General features: G+C 33.0%; 1 protein-coding gene across 1 annotated transcript in view; it reads left to right on the forward strand.

Moving 5' to 3' along the window:
* MYO16 (myosin XVI) overlaps positions 1-23835 on the forward strand; it is a 713480-nt gene that overhangs the window by 455187 nt on the left and 234458 nt on the right. The window contains exons 22-23 of the mRNA XM_031958702.1: positions 14909-15061; positions 18381-18581. Coding sequence (XP_031814562.1) covers positions 14909-15061; positions 18381-18581 — 354 coding nt within the window. The remainder of the gene's footprint in view (positions 1-14908; positions 15062-18380; positions 18582-23835) is intronic.

Raw genomic sequence — 23835 nt, forward strand, 5'->3', positions numbered from 1 at the left:
TTGAGTCATTTGATATTATTTTAATATTTCTAGTTGTCTTATGTTGATGAGGTTGAGGTTCAGCACCAAAAAATGAGGCTGGCACCAAATGATGGGGTTCAGGATGTAAAGAATTCACAATGGCTTTCCCCTTGCCAAAAGGTATCTTTATTTAGGAGAAAAGGTTACAGACAAATAAAGAAGTAAAATAGACACCAGGAATAGTAAATATGAAATATATTTGGAATAGCATATAATTAGCAAAGAAAGGGGGTTTAACAGTTAATAATGGAAAAAATCAAGTTCCCCAGTAGAGTTCATAGTTCACAACACAGGAGAAAGGGAATACACTATAAGGTGGGAGTAGTACATCACTGACTAGCAAGCTAAACTCATAGAGAAGTTTAGCACTTTAAAAAAAGTTTAGTTAGCTATAACAAGGAGAAAGACACTAGGAGGCAAGGGGAAAGAACGAGAAGAAAGACACCATGAGGGAGAACACTGTGGCTGGCTAACCCCAGTAGAAATTCAGCAAAGATGGCATAGGCCATGGGCAGATTTATAGGGGAAATTTAACTGTGGGGGTTTGACATCTTAAGTTGGCTTTCTCAATGGATACAGTAAGGTTCCTAAACAGTCTCACAGGGTTGGGACTGTAAGGCTGAGCTGATCCCCATCAGTGCCCTTTCCTGCTTGCCTCAGGGAATATTATAATCTTATCAGTTCTTCAGACTATCTTTGCCAACCCCACCTAGTTACTCAGGGCCTCATCAATGGAATTTTATTTGATATTTGATCCCTCTTAATTTTACTTACTTGAGTAAAGAGCTGTGATTCTTCTACTAAGCTTTTAATTCTTCTTCCAAATTATCCATCTAGAATTCTCATTTCCAATTTTTTTTCATATAGAACTATTTTAAAAATACACCAATTTACTTCTTCCAGAAATTTTAGATGACCTTGTGGACAGAGTATTGTTTTCTATAAACTGTTTGTTTATGTTTCAGATTCATTCACTTCCTTAATTCTTATGTCTTGGACATCCCTAATCCCATATTATCCACACTATTAATGTAGTTTTAAAGTTATTTGTTTAATTTGTAGTTTACTTAATTTTTCTTTCAGTCTTATTTATTGAATTCTGATTTCTTGATAGAGCAAGTTTCTTTGCATTCTTTTAGGGATTATTGGGCCTTTTGGGTCCTGATCTGAATTGTCTGTGATATTGTTACCAAGTTTTCCAGGTATTCAATACTGTGATCTTCAAGGATTTCAGATACGGATTAGGCCTCCAGGAAGTTGAAAAATTTCAGCTGGCACTAATTCTAAACACAGCCCTCCTAAGCTAAGATTTTTAAGTTCTTGATCCCCTTTTTAGGGGATGGGAGGGAATCCAAGTAACACAATTACAGGCTTCCACTAGTTGATGCTTTAGAAGATAATTGCTAGCCTCAGTCTGATAAGATCTGGAAGTTCAAAAAGATAGAGCTGAACATTCATTCTTGTTCTATTGTAATGCCAGAGAAACTGAGCAAGTCAGAGGTTAGAGACCAGTTTAATAGTTTATTAAACGGAAAGATATACTGGGACCAAATGGATCTTGGTCCCAGGGCTGGACAAGACTATCCTCTCAAAGAGCCCAGCACTTAAGTATCAGAGAGCAAGCTTTTTTATAGGATAACAAGAACAATGACATAATGGGGGAGGTACCTGGATGGGAATAACCTAATGGGTGGGGGAGGTACCTAGGATGACACAATGGAAGGAGGTACTGGAGAGGTTACTGATATTCTAATGACATCTAAAATGGATAGACCTTTATCCTGTCAAACATTAAGAAGGAATGATTATAACCTAAAGATATAAAACCTTTATCTCATCAACCATTAAGAGAGAAAGGTTATAACCTGAGGCAGAGTAACTAATAGGACAATGGGAAACTAGGTCAGGATATCAAGAGGGAACTGCCATTGTTGATGCCATTGCTACTAACTATAGGTATATTCCCATCATCCTGCTAGATCTATGTGACATTCCCCTCCCTGGTTACAGTTCCTATGTTAATTATTTGGCTCTGGGTTTAATTTGTGATATTGTATATCCCAATGTAGAGTATCCTTAGATTTCTCAATCACAATTTAGTTTGGTGCTCTTTATTCAACTTTATTGGAATAGTTGGGAAAGAGATCTAAGCTATACAGCTTTCTACTCTACTCCCAAATTGTAGTAGGTTGTGAAATAAAAATGTTTATATCATGGAGGCAAAATCAGCACATCCTTTTAGTACTCTATCCCAAAGTTCCAATCACCATTTACTGATTGGTCTCTCCTATTCTTTACTGAATATATTAATAATAAAGAAATAAGTATTTGATTTACTTTTTTTTTTTTTTTTTTTTTTTTTTTTTGCTGAGCCAATCACTGCTAGAAAGTGTTAAGTGTCTGAGGTCAGATTTGAACTTAGGTCCTCCTGACTTCAGGACTAGTACTCTAGACACTGTATCACCTAGCTGCCATTTTTAAAAACAACTAATGATGATATACAATTTTCTCATCTCTGTTCTTATTTCTAAAGTTCATGAAAACATCCAGCTATATTTTATTTCTGAGACAGGCCATTGGACATAATAGAAAAAATCCTTATTTTGAACTTAGAACAAAGTTTTAGTCCTAATTCTAAGCATTATTAAATATGTGACAAAAGGAATATCACTTAAGTTCTCTGAATCTTAGAACTGTTTAACAACTAAATTGTGGGTGCTAATAATATTTATATTGAATGTTATTGTTGTTGTTCATATATTTCACTCATGTTTGACTCTTCATGATCCTTGTGAGGGTTTTCTTGGCAAGGTTACTGGATGGGTTTGCCATTTCCTTCTCTAGGTCATTTTACAGGAGAGAAACTGAGACAAGTGGTGTTAAGTAACTTGCCCATGGTAGCATAGTAAATGTTTAAAGCTAGATTTGAACACAGGTCTTCCTGACTCCAAATCTGGTGCTCTTTCCAATGCACTATATAGCTGCCCATTCTTATTGTCTAATTCACAGTAATAGTATAAATTTGTGCCAAGTGTTTTGTAAATTTTAAAGCACTCTATTAATTGCAATTATTATTATCAGTATTATCATTATTGTTATTATTATATTATTTCCTCTCCCAAAACTTTACTCTCAAATTCTACATTTTGGAAAGATTTATTCATGAATTAGAATTGATTAATATGAAAATAACAATGCTATAAGCTTTTAACCCAGAAGTATAATCTGACTAATGTTCAGTCTTAAAGATGCTCATCTAATACACTTCTCCAGCTTCCAACTCTGATACATTATTATGCCATGGAAGTGAGCCTGAGTTTTGAAAGAGTTTACTAAAGGAATACAAACTCTCCAATGCTGGAGAGGCTTTTTCTGCTGTCCTAGCAACAGAATGTTTCTACTTTTTAAGGACTCACTGAGCTAAGTCAAGAAAAACTTATTACCAGTCGACTGACTACTTGTTGATAAATTCTTAGGCCATGGCAACCCATAGAACAAAGTAAAATAAATAAATAGTCCTAAGTTCAGACCTTTTTCTCTAGTAATGATGGCAGAGTAACAAGGAAAAAAAGTGGGTCAGCCATCCTAAGAAGCTTACTTACACCATAATAAACATTGATTTAACTCTTTATGCTTTAAATAGGAAACGATAGTTTGGTGAGCAGTGAATGGGCAAATTATGGAGGAACTGAATCAAATCTTCACATTCTTATTATAAATGAAAACAATGCAAAAAAATAAGTTCCCATCTAAATGGAAGGATATTTTATAAGTTGTTCCTGCTTGGAAGAGTAATTATAAATTTGACAAGGTTAGTCTTAGTATGCTTACAAAACATGAAACATTTCTATGGTGTGTGGGGGGAGTGTTTAATTATATATTGCACTTTTATGAGCATTTATGAATCACCATTAAGTAATTATAATATTTTTTATAATAGCAGTTGCAATAAAATGAGGAAGTAGAGAAATTCGACAAAGAACTCATGAAGCTCTCCCAATTTATTCAGTGAATTTTTGAGACTTCGATGAAAATATGGGCATAGCAAAAAATGATGTTGGAAAACATGAATAATGTATAAGAAACAAAAAATAACCTCTTATAGACTACATACAAGTTTCATTCCCTTCTCATTGTATATATTTTCTTCTAGAATAAGGAGGGACTAATCATTTTAAGAAGGATCACACTAATACTCACAACTTGATTATATATTCCACATAAAATAATTAATTACTAATATGGAAATCATTTCTGAGTCAACTGTTTGTATAAAGTAAGTCAAGTTAAACAGAATTTGTTTATAAGTATTCACTAAGTTCCAAGCACTGAGCTAAGTATGGGATTACAAAAGCAGAATCAAACAAGCTAAGTCTTCGCCCTCAAGGATCTAATGAGAGAGTTGACATGCAGACAACTATGTACAAACAAGTGGTAAACAAGATAAATTGGAATTAATTTCAGAGAGAAGGCACTAAAAAATGCAGGAGTACTCTGAAAGGCATCATCGCATAAGTGAGACCTTAGGGAGATCTAAAAAAAGCCAGAGGTCGGGAAGCTCATATTATCAGTTTGCCAAATCAAAGGTCAAAACCATTAAAATGTAAAAGAAAGAATAAAAATAAGAAGATATGTTACAAAATCAAAACATCAAATGTGTCACATTTAAATAATCTTTTGATGATGAAAACAAAAAATGGATCAAGAATCATTTTTGACACATACTTTTTGACACATCCCTATTACTTACTATTCTTACAGAAATTTAATTGATAAAAATTAAACACAAGGAAAACAATAAGACCTAGCAATTACTTTGGCCATTAAACATTTGAATTCCTTACAAAAAAGAGATGTATATAATTAATCAAGGGAAATACTAATTTTTAATATAAATTAGTTTGCAAAACAAATAGAATAGGATGATGAGGGACTATAAGTACAATCTCATTAAATAATAAAATGTTATGGGGGAAAATTGAGGTTTAGAGAAAGCTTGCAGAAAAACCCAAATAAATGAGATCACCTCAAGAATATTTAAGAATGAAAATCCAAGGTTAAAAAAAAAAGGAAAAGTGTTTTAATGCTATTACAACAATTTTTTTTTCAATCATTAACAATAGGAGCACTGAATTTTAATTCTAATTTCACAGTTCCTAGTGTGATATATGGGAAAATAAAAATGGCACGGAAAGGAAAAAAATATCAAAACAGTGGGTTAGGTGAACTATAAGGAAATTAATCATGAAAGTTATATAATTTTCAGGATGTTAAGAGCTTATCATGATATATATATAAGAAACAAAACCCCAGAAGTTATAAGTATTTTAAAAAACATGTTATTATTATCAAAAACAATGATACAATCTCAAAAGTGTGTCGTGCTATCATAGAATATACTCAGTTCAGGATAAAAATGGTAATGAGATTCCCCATAGATGGGTATATTTTTAATACTCTTACATTTGTTTATGACATATGTGTGTATGTACCTATATGTATGTATATGTATATACACAGCAATACATATATAATATATGCATATATATTTGTGTATGACCATCCCTTCCATATATTTCAAGATCCAGCTATATAAGCCTATTTCCTAAAAGCCTCATATGTTCTATCTCCAATCTTTGTGCCTTTGTATTCACTATTCCCCATGTCTGGAAAGCTCTCTCTATATTATTTGTAGATAGTTCTTTACATGTGGTCTTCCCATGTGCAATTAAAAGAGTAGTATATTATTCCATCATTATTTTATCCCTAAATTTGATTAAGATTTCATTTGTTTACATTATCAAAACTCATCTTGAGCCCATATCTATATGCTCTCTCTCCCCAGCCTCAAAGATTCTAACATTACACAAAAATCAACATACATATGATGATCTGTATGTTACATATCTAAAGATATTTTGGGGAAGACTCTAGAAAATGATCCTTAACCTTTTTTTTGTGCTATTGATCATCCAGAACTTTTATAATTAAATGAAGTCATTAGACTTCTCAGAATATTCTAAGCTATCATGGGTTGAGTAAATGACTAAGTTTGACTTTATCTAGGTTTTTCTGATCAGAAATCAGTCTAGTTCTCTTTAGAGATTATTGTAGAGAAAGATACAAAGAACTAAGGTAAAATTCATACCATCACTCTTCTATCTTGACTCTACCTCTCCAGTATCACTCATCAATCATTCTAGCAGAACGTAAAGAGTTGTAAGGCCTCCCATAAAACTGGACTCAGCCTAAAATCTTTTATCAGCAACTTTAGGCACTGTTGTAATCATTACCTGTTCCCTGAAGGTAATAGCAATAGATATGTAACTAATTTGTCTATTTCAGATATTCAACTATACCACAATTCTGGCTATTATCAACTTATCAGGAATATCCCACTTCATACTGAGATGGGTTCAAACTAGAGTTCATAACTGCTCAGGTATCCTAAATTGTATCTTTCAATTACAGTTTTTCAAGGACATCCTCCTGAACTATAACTTAAATCATTCCTCTAATTCATTTTTGAAAAGTTCTCCTGATTCATTTAGGCATCTGTGTCCAGTTGTTCATGGCTTATCATTCCCAAGCTAAAGATGAAACCATAATTCTTCAATGTCTTAGTTTAGCCTTTTATTCACTCTAAAGATCTTTATATCAATGCTCATTTGTATTGACGAATTGAATACCTCTAAGAAATGCTAACTACAACTCCTTCACAGGGTTCTAAAAGTATTTCAGAATAGTGAATTATAATTCTGACACTATGGAAGCTTAATGCATTTTCCCCAATAGCAATCACTACTGATCAGCAACTCCATATATTTTCTTAAAATGAATAACAAGAAACAAAATGCAAGCTAATCCAACTGAATCAAGGAATATACTTTCCTGTTTACCACTTCCATGCCTGGGGAGAATGTGTTCAAACTGAAATCATTTGCTACATAGTATTAATTTAACTAAGATAACTTCTTAATGTAGCATAAATAATAAAGCATAATTAGCATAAATAAGACAACAGTTGACTTGTGGTTATCATAGGTATACAGCTATACAGGCAATTTGATTACTGACACTCAAGTAGGAACTCTACATACTGGACCCTCTTTTGCTCTACTGATCTTTTGAAGCTTACAAGATCAAATCCTAATTCATTTCATTTATAACACAACTTCAACTAAAAGCAAAGAGAATAAAAATAAAATTGTCAGAAGCAATACCATGTCACGTGTTGTGCCATGTGCTCATGTCAACTCACTCTGCAGAAATTACCTCAATCTTTCCTTTGTGCAATATCAGGAAAAACAAGAGCAATTTGCCACTGTGGGATTTTTCTCTATGCAGGCTCATTTCTATTTCAAAGCCAATAGAGGCTTATTTTTTCACCACTCAAGAAATATACAAAAAACAATCCTTGAAAAATTGTTTCAAGACAAACATGCTGTTCATGGTCATAAATGCCATGATTTCACTGGCTAACCCCCAGTAATATAAGTAATTCCCCCAGTAATAAAAGTAAAAGAATACTTTTAATAACTCATAGCAACTCAATGTTTAAGGGTTGTCAAGATGAAATCTTTGTAATTATGTGTTTGCATTTTTAACACCCTTCTCTTAACCCCTTCAGTTCTAATTAGTGTTTATCCTCTTAAGGATACACTTTATGAAGAGATGGAGCCAAATTGGGGGAGTAAAGATGGGGACTCGCCCCCATCTCCTCCACTTTAAATAATGATTAAACACATTTTAGAGCATCAGAACCCACAAGATGACAGAGTGGAATATTTTCCAGCCAAAGACAATTTAAAAGGTGAGCAACAAAGATCAGAGGCACCAAAATGCAAGTCCAGCATGCAGTTCTGGTACAGACCACAATAGTACAGTCACAGAACGGGCCCCAACCCTGGCCCCAGAGACAGCAAAGAAGGAACTAGCTTTGGGCCTCTGAATCAGTGATGAGGTTTCCAGACTTCTCAGCATAGAGACATCAAAGACAACTAGGAAGATCAGCAAGATAGATGTATGGAAAGGTCTTGGGAAATCAACAAACCAGGAGTAGACCTGGGTGGTGGTGGCTTGCAGATTGCAGATTGCAGAGGCCTCAGATCACAGGAGGACTCTACTAACATTGAGGAAAGACTATTGCTTTAGCATAATAGAACTTACACCCATGGTAGAGTAGGAACTCTCCACACAATTCTAGGGAAGAAAAATACTGCTTGTAATCAGGTTCCTAGAAGGATCTCTGAAAACAGCTTGGAAATGGAGTCTTATTTTAACCAACAGTTACAAGTAACACACTGAGAAAATAAATAGTCAAGAGAAAAAAGATTCCGACTATAGAAAGTAACTATAGTGACAAGGAAGATCAAAACACACACTCAGAAGAAGATAACAAAGTCAAAGCTTCTACATTCAAAGCCTCCAAGAAAGATAAGAACTGAGCTCAAGCTAGGAAAGAGCTCAAAAGGGACTTTGAAAATTAAATAAGAGACAGATGAAAAGCTGCAAAGTGAACTGAGAGTGGTGTACCTTAAAAAACAAAATTGACCCAAATGGGAAAAGCTCACTGAGGAAAATAATTCCTTGAAAATTAAAATCGACCTAAACTAATCTATTTATTTAGCGCTATAACAATTAGACTCCCAAAAAAACTATTTTGATGAAAATAACAACAAAGTTCATATGGAAAAACAAAAGATCAAGAATTTCAAGGGAATTAATGAAAAAAAAAATCAAATGAAGGTGGCCTAGCTGTACCAGATCTAAAATTATATTATAAAGCAGCAGTTACTAAAACCTTCCCAGTATTGGCTAAGAAATAGACTAGTTAATCAATGGAATAGGTTAGATTCAAAAGACAAAACAGCCAATAACTTTAATAATCTAGTGTTTGACAAACCCAAAGATCCCAGTTTTTGGGATAAGAATGCATTATTTGACAAAAATTGCTGGGAAAATTGGAAATTAGTATGGCAGAAACTAGGCATTGACCCACACTTAACACTGTACACCATTAAGGTCAAAATGGGTTCATGATCTAGGTATAAAGAATGAGATTATAAATAAATTGGAAGAGCATAGGATAGTTTACCTCTCAAACCTGTGGAAGAGGAAGGAATTTATGACCAAAGAAGAACTAGAGATCACTATTGACTACAAAATAGAAAATTTTGATTATATCAAATTGAAAAGTTTTTGTATGAACAAAACTAATGCAGGTAAGATTAGAAGGGAAACAATAAACTGGGAAAACATTTTTACAGTCAAAGGTTCTGATAAGGGCCTTATTTCCAAAATATATAGAGAATTGACTCTAATTTGTAAGAAATCAAGCCATTCTCCAATTGATAAATGGTCAAAGGACATGAATAGACAATTCTCAAATGAAGAAATTAAAACTATTTCTAGCCATATGAAAATATGCTCCAAATCATTATTAATCAGAGAAATGCAAATTAAGACAACTATGAATTACCACTACATACCTGTCAGATTGGCTAGAATGACAGGGAAAGATAGTGAGGAATGTTGGAGGGGATGTGGGAAAACAGGGACACTGATACATTGTTAGTGGAATTGTGAATACATCTAGCCATTCTGGAGAGCAATTTGGAACTATGCTCAAAAAGTTATCAAACTGTGCATACCCTTTGATCCAGCAGTGTTTCTACTGGGCTTATAACCCAAAAAGATACTAAAGAAGGGAAAGGGACCTGTATGTGCCAAAATGTTTATGGCAGCCCTGTTTATAATGGCTAGAAGCTGAAAAATGAATGGATGCCCATCAATTGGAGAATGTTTGAGTAAATTGTGGTATATGCATGTCATGGAATATTATTGTTCTGTAAGAAATGACCAGCAAGATGAATACAGAGAGGCTTGGAGAGACTTACATGAACTGATACTGAGTGAAAGGAGCAGAACCAGGAGATCATTATATACCTCAACAACAATACTGTATGAGGATGTATTTTGATGGAAGTGGATTTCTTTGACAAAGAGAAAATCTAACTCAGTTTCAATTGATCAAGGATGGACAGAAGCAGCTACACCCAAAGAAAGAACACTAGGAAATGAATGTAAACTGCTTGCATTTTTGTTTTTCTTCCTGGGTTATTTATACCTTCTGAATCCAATTCTCCCTGAGCAACAAGAGAACTGTTCGGTTCTGCACACATATTTTGTATCTAAGATATATTGTAACCTATTTAACATGTATAGGACTGCTTGCCATCGGGAGGAGAGGGTGGAGGGAGGGAGGGAGGGGAAAAATCAGAACAGAAGTGAGTGCAAGGGATAATGTTGTAAAAAATTACCCTGGCATTGATTCTGTCAATAAAAAATTATTTAAAAAAATAAAAATAAAATGAGAGAGTTGAACTTGAAAAAAAATTAAAATTGAGCAAATGGAAGCTAATGACTATGAAAAACCAAGAAACAATGAAACAAAACCAAAATAATTAAAAAAAAAACAACGTATACTATTTCATTGAAAAATCAATTGACTTATAAAATAGACTCAGGAGAAATAATTTTAAAATTCTTGGTTTACTGAAAAGCATGATAAAAAAGAGCCTAGACATCCTCTTTCAAGCAATTATAAAGGAGAACAGTCTAGAGGGTAAAACAAAAATGGAAAGAATGCATCATCACTTCCTGAAAGAAATTTCAAGATGAAAATTCCCAGGAACATTGTAGCCAAATTTTGAAATTCCAAGGTCAAGGAGAAAAATAGCAAGCATCTAGAAAGAAACAATTCAAGCATAGTGGAGCCTCAGGTAGGATAATGCAATATGTAGCAGCTGTTACATTAAAGGATCAGAGGGTATCCCAGAGAGCAATGGAGCTAGGATTACAACCTAGAATTACCTAGCCAACAAAATGAGTGTAATCCTTCAGAGGGAAAGATAGAAATTCAATGAAATGATGGACTTTCAAGCATTCATGATGAAAAGACCAAAGCTAAATAGAAAATTTGATTTTCAAATATAGGACTCAGGAGAAGCATAAGGAAGCAATCAGGAAAGGAATATCATAGGGGCATTTAATAAGGTTTATCTGATTATATTCCTACTTGGGAGAATGATAATTGTTCTCATTATTTTCTCATTACTACGGCAGCTAGAAGGAATATATAAACAGAGGGCATAGGTATGAGATGAATATGAAGGGGTAATATCTAAAACAATACAGAGTGAGATAGGAATGTACTGGGAGAAACGGGGAAGGAAGATTTGGAATAACAAATTATCTGCCACAAAAGTGGCACATTAAAAGATTCTACAGTGAAGAAGAGAAGAAAGGTAGGGGAAGGTGTGTGTGTGTGTGTGTGTGTGTGTACCTTACCCTCAAACTGACTCAAAGAAGAAATAGACACTCACTCAATACACACTCAATATGGATATAGAAATCTATTTTACTCTATGGGAAAGTAGGAAAGGAAGAACATACAGGAAGGGGAGAGGGTGACAAATGAGAGATATTATTGGGAGAGATAGTGGTCAGTAGCAAAAACATTTTTGAAGAGAATCAGGATAAAAGGAGAGAGAGAATAGAATAAACAGGATGGAAATATAATTAGCAATAGTAATTGGGAAATGATTTTGAAATGTTTCTGTGATGAATGTCTTTTCTTGAATTTATCGAGAACTGCATCAAATTTATAAAAAATTTAAAAAGTCATTCCCTAATTAATAAATGATCACAAGATATAAACTATGCCTAAAAGGTTATAGAATTGTGCATATCCACCTGATTATATGATTACTAGGCATGAATACCAAAAGACTTTAAAAAAATTAAAAGCACCTGTATATACAAAGATGTTTATACTGTCTGTCTATGATTATACTGATTGTCTTCTCAGGGCACAGAATTTTAAAGTGAGGGAATTCCCATCAATTGGGAAATGGTTGAATAAGTTGTGGTGTATGATTGTGATGGAATATTGTTCTGTGGGAAATGATGAGCATGATGTTCTCAGAAAAACCTGGAAAGTCCTCCATGAACTCAAGCAAAATGAAATGTACTATGTACAAAGTAATAGCAATGTTGTGAGATGATCATCTATGAATGACTTTGCTATTTTCAGCAGTACAATAATCCATGACTAGTCCGAAGAACTTATGATTAAAAAGTGCTTTCTATACCCAAAGAAAGAATTGATTTTATCTGAATATAGATTGAAGCATACTTTTTTTCCTACTGAAGGTTTTATTTTTGGGGGGAGTAAATGTTTTCTTTCACAATATGACTTTTATAAAAATGTTTTGCATAACTTTACATGCATAACTTAAAGGGGGTAACAGTAGGGAAGAAGGAATGGAATATGAAACTCAATGTTTTAAAAACAAATGTAAAAAAAAGTTTTACATGTGACTATATATAAAAGAACACTCTATTATTTTGATTTTCAATAGTCGAAGTTAAAATCTGCACTAACCTTTTCCCTTTGTTGAACAAGACCAAAGAGTCTAGAAAACTGATACAAAATCCTTAGGAAAGCAACACATCTGAGAGTCCTTTAGGAAAATTCAACCAAAAATGTTATAGACTTTTCAGTATTGTGGGAAAAAAAAATTTCCCTCACCTCAGTAAATCCAAATTAGGCCTTCCTTAAAATCTACCCACTGGCTCATAAATCTCAATTTAATAGCATTAGAGCTTTATTTTCTTACCATACTAAATAGCTTCAGCATTCCCAAACTATCCAACAGGTCCAGGAATCAAAAAAAATATGTCAATGTCTATATTCTCAAAGATTAACTTTTTTCTTGCATGAATTCCACATATGCATCAGGTGCTACCTTGTCATTTATACCTTCAAATTGTCACTGATATATCTTCTCTTCTCTCTACTCAGACAAACCTTTCCCTTTTAGAGACTCTCCTCAATTCATTCTTGATTATTGCAATAGCCTACTGGTTATGTGTCAGGGAACAAATTTAAGAAATTAAAGAATACCATTCATGTATTCTTCAAACCAAATGACAGAGATAGCTGTTTGGGGAGTGTATTGGAGTAGAAATTAGATAAGATATACTAATCATATTAAGCCATGATTCCAATGGTCTAAGTCTCCTGCATATTTTTCATTTGTCTTTGGTTTTCTGTATCTGAGGACTAATTACCTGGAAGAGGTGACTGGGATTATTACATTGTGATATGTTATATATGTGCTGGTTCTCCAATTATATTCTCAACTACTACAGAACTAAGACAACATTAAAAAAAAGATAGAATTGATTGAGAAAGGATGAATAGTTATATTCAAACTTATACATTCAAATCAGAATTTAGATAGGGACCTCACTCAGCCTGTACTTGAAGAGCAATTCCCTCACAATGGACATCATTGTTCAAAAAACAATTGCCTAATCTAGTCATATGAATTTGTATTTCAGAAAGGAAATCAGGAGGGAGAAATTCAGATTTGATGGATAGATAGATCAATTAATAAATAAATGGTAGGTAAATATAAATGCAAAGTGCATTTCTACATCATGACTCTCCCCATTGTGATTTTGATATATTAGTTTTAATATATTGCAGCTTGACATAAGAAATTGTTGTAGTGTTTTGCATTATTTTTATTTCTTTTTCATACAGTACTTTTACTTAACATTGACCTATGTGTAGCCTATATTTTACCTGGATTTTACAATAAGGTACTACTGTAAACACTCCATGAAAGAAAAAGAAAAAGAAAAAATTCAGGCATCTTCTCTGGTATGAAAGGAAAGCCAAAAATTTTACATGGATTTTCTAGATCCTTAGGAAACTGCCCTCTTATCCTCACAATGTGGAAGGGATAACTGTACTATTATAGTTCTAGCTTTTCTATCTTTGCCCCATTTTAGGATCAGATAATATATGGAATGCACTTTTATTCTTAGGATAGCTCACAGTAAGTCACCAGGTCCTATTTAAGGCAAATAATTAAAAAAAAAAGTTCAAGAGAAACTTTCAAAAGAAAATTAAAGGGTCTTTGACAGCAGGAAGTATGACATTTTATTTTTCATATATATATATATATATATACCTCTACCACCAACCAGAGTGCTTTGATTATATTAGGTATTTAATGTTTGTTAGTTATATTGAAGAAATCCAACCCTATCTTGGCATATCTCACGTCTATGATCTAAACATTGGTGCCATTCTTGTGATCTGCCGACTTCATGAATTTTAGGTTTCTACTTGCATTGATGAGCTTTTTTTTCTTTCAGATTTCATCTATATACTTTGTATTTGATCTCCTATAAAGATACTACTCTTTATTATGCTGGCAACTCTGGGATCCTCTCTTACCTTCCTCCATTCTAACTATTTCTTGATGACACAATTCTGTACTGGCCTGACTAGCCTTATACAGTTGCTTCCCATGCTGACATCTTTTGTTTGTTTTAATTATTGAAAACATAAATGTGAGACAACTTTAAAATTTGTCTATAAATGGTCAAAGGTAATAGGTATTATTCCAGGAAAGAAAAACTGTACTTTGGAGTATAGAGACATTTAAATAGCCAGAAAATTTTATTTCTGATTAAGAGTGGAACATAATAACTAGAGAAGATAGTTTAAAATTTTTAAATAGCTAGGCTAGTTGGCTAATATAAGGTTTGATTTGAATTTTTAAACCTCAATTCAACTGAAGCTATATATTTTAAAACAAGCTATATTAAAATGTGAAACAAAAAATTTTATTCTGACTTATGTGAGAGTACTGACATACTTTTACCTTTACAGTCTAGTTGGTTTGAAACTCTCTAATGTTTCCATTTCATCAAACACCTCTTTTTAAATAGATTTAATACTGCACTGCTTAATTGTCTTGTAAATGTTTTTTCTTTTTTTTTCTTTTTTTTTTTGTCACAATAGCTCTGTGTCAACATGACCAATGAGAAGATACACCAGTATATCAATGAAGTGCTTTTTCTACAAGAGCAAACAGAATGTGTACAAGAAGGAGTAACCATGGAAACAACATATTCTCCTAGTATCCAGATGGCAGCTTTGGATTTTTTTTTCCAGGTACCCTGAAAATCCACATGGTACAATTAAATATTTTTCAAGCAATAGAAATTGTAAAATAATAAAGATAAATTCCTTTCATTTAAGTGAACTTTTTTAAAAAGATCTTCATCTTTAAACTCTTGAATATATTTATTACATTTCTAAATTTGTTGAAGATTTAGAAATATACCACCTTTTCCTGAAAGAGCTCTTGGATGATTACCAATTTACTGAATGAGCAGTAGGAAATATATGATCATTTTGTTATAAAAATGCTCAACTTTGGCTCCTTCCTTAAAGAATCTCTTTTGGCACAGCTGCATATTCTTAATGTTCACAATTTATAATATAATCTCTAAGACTAGAGGAATCATAAAATACATTCGTAAGATTTTCTTAATACTCATAGTCAAAGGTTATATGAACTTCAATAGTGAACTTACTGGCCAAGACTTTAAAATAGGGGGTGAAGGAGGTTTTTTTTTTTTTTTTTTAATGGTTTATATTTCAGAATCAAATGTTTCTATTTATCACTGTTAAATTTAGATTAGGTGCTAAATGACTTTTTGCCTCAGTTTCTTAATTTAAATTGGGTAGATATCAATATTCACTGACCCATACATAAAGCTATTATGAGTATTTATAGATGATATATCTAGAGTGCTTGATGGTTCTTTGAAAAAGACCCTATTCAGCTATTTTAGAGAGTACACTATTCTTTATCCTTCCTTTATATAAAAATAGATTCATAAAATCATTAAATTGTGGTGCTGGAAGGGACCCCAAGAAGACATTTAGTCTATTTTTCCCATCGAGACAGAACTACTCAAGCCATCTCAGAAAGAAAAAGAAAATATCTATTCCATTTAAAAAAAATACAATCTGAAAATCCCTTTTACATTCTCATCTAAATTTTGCTAAAAAAATTTTCCTTAAAAATGCTAAAAACTTAAATCAAGTTGCAATTGTTTATAGTTATCTCCTCCTCAACTTTCCCAATCTTATTCCCCTATTTATCTATCTTTGAATATGTGTAATCTCAAAGTCCACATCATATTCCTACAATCAGTCCTTATTCTTCCACTTAAATTCTTTGCCTAAATGGAAAAAAAAAAACTTTATTTTTCTATTCCCTACTATACATTTTGCCTTTTTTTACTTTTAAATGCAACTGAAGCCTTTCTTCTTCTGGATCACCATATATGTGATCCACTGATTGACAGTGTAAATTTAAAAGTTCATAGTATGACCTCAAACATCATATTCCATGTTCTTTCTACTATATCCCATTAATCTTTATCAGTATGTAGATTGTCCCAGAGTTAAAATAATATGCATAATAATTTATCTGGAAGAAGGATTGTTAAGAAAAGAAGGCAGCGTTTTCTTTTTCATTTCATTTTATATCTCTAGTGCTTGAAATATACTGCCTTCTCACCTTCACCTTCACCTACTGAAAAGCTTCTCTTCCTTCAAGGAAGGAATTGAAATGACATGTGTAAGCATCTTTTCTAGTCCTTCATTCTTCTAGCTGAAAATTTGTGTCTGCATGTGTATGTGTGTTTCTGTTTGTCTCTGTTTGTCTTTATTTCTATCTCTCTATCTCACTGTGTCTCTCTGTGTCTGTTCCTATCTCCCTGTCTCTGTCTCTCTTTCTCTATCTCCATCTCTCTGTTTCTGTCTCCATCTCTGTCTCTATCTCTGTCTCTGTCTATATCTGTCTCTGTCTGTCTCTGAGGTCTTTCTTTCTCTCTGTCTGCCCTTGTATGTGTGTCTCTCTCTGTCTCTCAAAATTTTTCAAAAATAAATTTTTTTTTCAGTATTCTGGATTTCTCCTTTGCCTCAAATTCCTTAATTCTCTAAACCTAGTATTTTGTTTCCCATTCTCATGTCAGATAGCTGAAATGATTGGGAATATTATGTAAATAATTACCATTAGCTTTAATTGATAGTCAAAACTGACTTCTCTAATACATATTTGCATTTTGATAGGGTACTTTGGAATACTTAAAAGTCTTCAAGACCCAAAGGAATCACTCTTGAAAAGTGAAATATCAGCTACTAAAATTGGCTGGTGTTTGAGGGCCTCATTCTAAACCTTGAAGGCAGCTGCCTGCTCAATCTATTCATCAAGCCACTATCTTCAGGCTTTGCTAGGAAAGTGGTATGATAAGTCACTAATGTATGATTATTGACAAAAATATGTTAGGTTTTTCTGTTCCCTAAGGTACCATTATTTCTTACATCAATATTTCAAAAAGTATATCAGTTTTCAGTATAGGTATGCCCTTTTTTTAGTACAGATTGCTATTCTTTCTTTCCTTCTAACAACCTTCTTATGAGATTGCTATCAGTTATTGTAGAGAAGGAAGTCACATTTTGGGGATTGAGTTCTCAGAACTTATCTAGGTCAGTCTACAGAGGAATATCTATCACAGAATATGGACTCAACCAATTATCTTAATTATAAAAGCAATTTTTAACTTCACTCCAGCAAGTTTACTCAGGACCAAATTGAGAGAGTAAAATGATACAAAGCACTAGGTAAAAAAGTTGTTCAACAGATGTCCAAGCTATGTAGGCAGAATGGTATGCTAAATATGGGGGAGATGTTGGAGGCTGGGAAGTACTGTTAAGCAACCCTTTCCAGTGATGCAGATTTAATTTTAGAACATTGGATACTGTAGTTCTTTAGTTCTTTTCTTTGGCAGTCACAAACGATCAGCCTTCTAATTTGAGATTTATAACTTTCTTCTCCACAGTTGCTTTTTCAAGGTCTGAACTGTGGAATGTCATAGAGGCACTTCCTACTTCCTGCTGAGTGGGATTTTTGTCACATAATCTTGAGACTTAGTCTTTTTCTTTTTCATGTTTGTTGGTGGTGATTTCTAACTTCTAAACAATCCTACCTCCAGATGAACTATTGTGCATATTATTTTAACTCTGAAACAATCTAAATACTGATGAGGGGAAGTAGGATATAGTAGAAAGAACATAGAATATGATATCAAAAGTTTAGGTTAAGCCAAAATTCCATATATCAAAAAAAAAAAAAAAACCTGCAACTTTCTTGACATAGCAACATTTTTTTAAAAATCTCATTTCAATAAGATTTTTTTTAATCCATGTTTATAATAAAATGTATCATTATGAAATTCAATTCATAAAAATGTCTAAAAAGTCACTTTTAGACCTAATTTTTAAAAAGTTATGTTTATTTTCTTAGTCACAAAATATTAAACAAATTTCCTATTTAACAAAAAGTACCAAATTGAAAGTATTAGAGTAAAAGAACTGCCTAAAGCCTTTAAAAATTATTGTTTCTTTTGCTTTTCAGAAACCATCTGGATTTCTCTCTTTGTTGGATGAAGAGAGCCAAGTACTTGGATCACTGGAATCTAATCTCCCCAAACGGCTGCAGTCTCTCTTGGAATCTTCCAATTCCAATGCAGTATATTCTGCCATTAAGGATGGGAATGGAAATGTGGCACTCAAAGATCATTGTACCACCTTCACTATTATGCACTATGCAGGACGGGTAAGTTCAGTGAATTGCAGATAATGGACAAAGAATTAAGGGGTAATTTTAGGGTTGTCATATCTTTTATAATACATCATTTTGATAAAGGAAAAGTGGGGAACGAATCAGTTACTTTGGAGAATGCAATTTGGAACTACCAATTTTCAAATGTCTTCCAAGGTTAGGATCACATTTATAGATTCAGAACTAAAAGGGATCATAAAAGTCATCTAGGCCAATGTCTTCTTTTTGTGGTGAAGAAAATGAGTGCCAGAAAGATGAAGACTTGTTCACATATTTTACATAAATGGCTGAGTTGGGATGCAAACCAAAGTATATTGTATGTAAATCCATTAGCCTTTTCAATGCACCAGGATAAAATACTTTTTAGTATGATCTAGAATCTTTGATATACACTTTATATTTTTGTGCTAAAGATTAAGTTAATGTTCTTTTCATTTTCTAAACAAATAATTGTTTAAAAAGAAAAGATAGAATATATAAACAGATGTGTTTATATATAACTGTATATGTGTGTATATATGCATACATACCTATACATATCTATACATACATGTATATATATATATATATATATATATATATATATATACATAATTGCATTAAAGTAAGACATTTTATCACTCATACCCTGCCAGGCCAGGCTTTCTAAGCATCACTTTGTTCATATCACATCCTATAACTAAATCTTTAACATTTTCATAGTTAGATGAAGTCAAAGGCCTTTGAAAATCCACCAGTACAGATTATAATTACCTTGCCTCACTTACATAGTTGACATCTATGATTTAAACAATTTTGTGATAATGTGTCTCTCTGAATTTAGCTAGAATGATCTTTGGGCACAGATACACAGCAGACACATCCATACCTAAACATTTCTATAGTGGTAGAATTAGTCATAGTTTATCTTACACTAGCACATGCTTCTAAAACCTAAATTCATGTTCTTTAAGATCATAGGATGATAAGAGCTGGAAGGGACTATGACATGACACATCCATGCCACAATGAGGTAGAAGAATTTACTGAAGGAAAAGCTGCACGCACACATACACACACACACACACACACACACACACACACATAAACATGTATACCCTCTTTGCCATTCAAAAAAGAAATCTTTAATGAAGGCTGATTAATACACTGTGCCCCAAAGAGAAATGAAAATTGAAATGGGTTTAGGAACATTCCTTAGTTCAAAGAAAAGATCAAGTTAATGAAACATCTAATTAAAGGATGTGCCAACAAGAACAACAACAAAAAAATACTGCAAAAAAAAATTTAGATGGTTGCGTCTTTTGTGCCTCTCATTAAATTGTTATCCCAAGACTTTGTTTTCTAGGAACTAAGGTTTTTATGATAATTAGAAAAGTGAAAATATTTGAAAAGATGAATTCTTCAAGGGGATTCAATGGTTGTAGCATGACTGTGATCTTATCTTCAGCCAGAGGAAAGAACTAGAACATAAGTGTCAAAAAGGCAGCTTGTGTGTAGAATGGGGCCCATGACATTCACCAGTGTCGCCAAAACTGAAGTAAAATATATCAAGAAATATTTAATAAAATAAATAATAATGCAATAAAACATGGAAAAATATTTAATTTCAAAACTAAGTCAACATGCAGCCCCCTGTCATCCTTATGTATGGTTTCTTAACTCCCAATTCTGAGTTTTTATTTCCTGCCTCAATATATATTATGGACTGATAAAATATTTGAATTCTTTACCTACAACAAATTTGTCCTCCTTAGTAAACCAAAATCAGTCTGATTCTAATTGGCCACCATTAGGTCCTAACCCTATTTGGTCCTTATTTGAGCCCAAATTGACTCAGATTGAATGTAAATCACAATCATTTCTGCTTTAGCTAGAAACTGAGGGTCTTCTCATTCATTTATTCATTCAGTTAGTTAGTTTTTTTTAGACTAGGTGAAGGAGGAGATTCTTTGCCTCAATTTCTATCTACTTTTAATAACTGGAGAATGCAGGCCACACACACAAGATATTGCAGTAGTTAGAACACTAAGCCAGCTTTAGACACTTGACACTAAGCATGTGACTCTGGGCAAATCACTTTACCCCAATTACCTCCCACATATCTAGCCTTAATCACTGAAAGGATGTGGCCTCAATCAAACTGAGATTTGTTGAATATCTTAGTTTAAAAAGGTCACGATCTCCCATTTCATCCAGACCCATCTCTAGTTGTCTTGATCTGTATCTGGCCACTGGAGCCAAATGGCTCTGGAGAGGAAAGTGAAGCAGGTGACTTTGCACAGCCCTCCCTCACTTAAATCCATTTCACTTGCATGTTATGGCATCACCTCCCTGATGTTATGATCTTCAAGAACTAGTCTCACTACAATGTTTCTGAGCTCAGCAGATAAAGATCAGAGAAAGGGTGATTGGAGCGAGAGAGTTGTCAGCTTTTTTGTTTTCTTTTATATTTATAGGTTTATAAGATGAGGTACTTTTTATAGTACATTTGAGGAAATCAGCAAAAATTTGACTTGCTAAAAAATAATAGTAATAGTTCACATTTGATAACACTTTCAGTTTTGCAAAATGTGTCTTTTTATAATCCCTATTTTGAAAATTGGGAATCTGAAGCAAGGTTTGAACTCAGGTAGTTCAACCTTCAAGTTCAGAACTATATTAGTTATACCAATTAGGTGTCAAGAGAGAACTTTTCACTGTTATCTGTACCTCTTTATTCTTTGAAGTGTTATTCTGAAAGGTGATTTATGAAATAATTTTATTTTAAATTAATTCATCTTAAAATAGCTTTAAAAAATCTAAATGCATGCATGTGGATATCTATATCTATCTATAATTCACAGTAGTGCAAAGGAGAAGAGACTTCTTTTAAAAATTTAAAACAATATTTGAATAACATTTGAAACTCTTCCTCCAGAATACTCCCAAAACATAATCTTACTTGAAAAATACTTTTCAAAGCCTGATTTTGAACTGTCTCCCTTGCTTATACTAGACACTAAGTGCAAACCAAATTAATTGTTGTTCCCTTAATCTACTGGCATTTGTTTATATATATCAACTGTCGTAAACATGTCTCTGGAAATATTTTTATTCCCATTAAGACCTAATTTAAATACTGCCTGCTCTATAAAACTTTTCTGGATACCCATAGTATAAATTGGTCTCCACTTCCTCAGATCCTTCAAATTACTCTCATTGTCCTATTCTATGAATATAATATTCTAACCTGACAAATAATTAATAATGTGTATGCCTTAACAGATTCTACCACTCCTGGTGAGAATAAAAGCTTTTTGAGGACAGGAGCTGTGTGGTATTTGGTTTTTCACTTTTTGCCCAGTGCCTTACAAAGTGCTTTTTCTTGTAGTAGAAGCTTAAAAAATATTTGTTGAACTAAGGAATATTCCTAAATCCATTTCAATTTTCAATTCTCTTTGGGGTACAGTGTATTAATCAGCCTTCATTAAAGATTTCTTTTTTAAATGGCAAAGAGGGTATACATGAAATACTAATTGTCTAGCATTAATGAGAATGAAGTTAAATTGAAGTCTTCTTGAGTGAATTTAAGAACATCATAGGATAGCCTCTTTCAAGGGTAGCCTTTGCTATAAAGCTAATGATTTATATAATGGTTCAAGCATTTGATAATTGCATTCACTTTTATTGGCAATTAAAAATAACAATAGTAAAGAGAAACAAAATATAGTTTGGCAAAGAATGTTAACTATTACTATAATTTTATTTTTCATTAAAGCTATTTTGAACTAATTGAAATCAAAAACATTATTTTGTTGCAAGGCTTCTAAACTTTAATATTAGGGAGGAGGGGGGAAACTACTCCTAGATATAAGTAATAGCATTGAGGCCTTTCCTGAATACAAATCTAGAGCAAGAAAAAATAAACAGTAGAATAGCATAAAGTAGGAAGTATAAGTTATGAGGAGAGTGAATTAGAGAACTGTAGTGTTTTTAAAAATCAGTTATTTAATCAAAAAACTGAAGTTTCCACTTGTTGACACCTTTGCTTCCTAGAGTATTAAGAATTCAAAGTTGTAGGCTTATCTCCATATCCAGAAATGTTCTCTGAAGCTCAAACCATTTTGATAATTGTTTTCATGACAAGTTAGTGATAGGCTGTCAATCTATATTCATAGCAAATCCAGCTTTGGGCATGCTACATGCTAGTACATCACTTGTATGTTTCATTGCCTAATCTCATAAATAGTTGAGAGGGAGGTTCGACTGGTCCTCTCTGAGGTGTAAATTGTGAGACAGAAGTTGGAACAATTCATACAAGCTTATAGGAAGATTCTTAGCCGCTTAAGAGGATCCTTCCCTGGCATGTGGAAAATTCCATTGTTATTTCTACTGAATCCAATGATTCCATTTAAAATTCAGGGAACAGCCTCTGTCTATTGAAAAGATCCCAAAACTGTATAATGAGTGCATTTCTTAGTCCCCTAAGGACCTGAAAAGACACTTTGAGTTAAGAGATTACCTCTAAGAGCTCTAGGACTACAAATGGATTTTTGGAAATCCTGATTCTTGACTGCTAATAACATTCAGCCTTAGCCTCAACTCCTAAGATAGTGAAGAGAAAAGAAGCTCAGCTATCTGATTCTATTTTGTTATTTGCTGTACAACAATCTAAGTCCTGTATTGTTGTTCTGTTGTTAAGTCTCGTCCAATTCTTTCTGATCCCATTGCACTCCATGTCCTTCTATCTTCCACTAACTCTTAAGAGTCTATCCAAGTTCATATTTGTTGTTTCCATGATTCTATCCATCCATCTCACCCTCTGCCAGCCCCCCTCCCTTTTTGTTTTTGCCTTCAATTTTTCTTTTAAGTGCTAAGTGAGTTTATATTGCTTGAGTAGGATAGGTTGGTGGGAAAACACTAGAGGGTATCTTTTTCCATGAAGTTAAAACCAGGTAGAGCGGCAAAAATAGGATGGAGTGACATATAATAGTTGCTTAATAAATACTTGTTAGTTGATCTCCTAGAAATAGAATTTTGATCCTAGATTTCTAAAAAATAAACATTTTTTGTATGTCCATAGATTTTATCATTTTCTCTCTTTATCTCATTGTAATTATCTTCATTGCCTGTGCTTACAGAAAGTATACATAAATTTTCCTCACAATAAGAAAATATTCTTAACAAAATCTGACCAAACCAAAATATTGAAAAAGAGATTGATTTTATTAAATTTATTTTTACTCCACCAATGTTCTTTTAGCATGGT

The sequence above is a fragment of the Sarcophilus harrisii genome, chromosome 3 (genome assembly GCF_902635505.1).
Source record: "Sarcophilus harrisii chromosome 3, mSarHar1.11, whole genome shotgun sequence".
Lineage (NCBI taxonomy): Eukaryota > Metazoa > Chordata > Mammalia > Dasyuromorphia > Dasyuridae > Sarcophilus > Sarcophilus harrisii.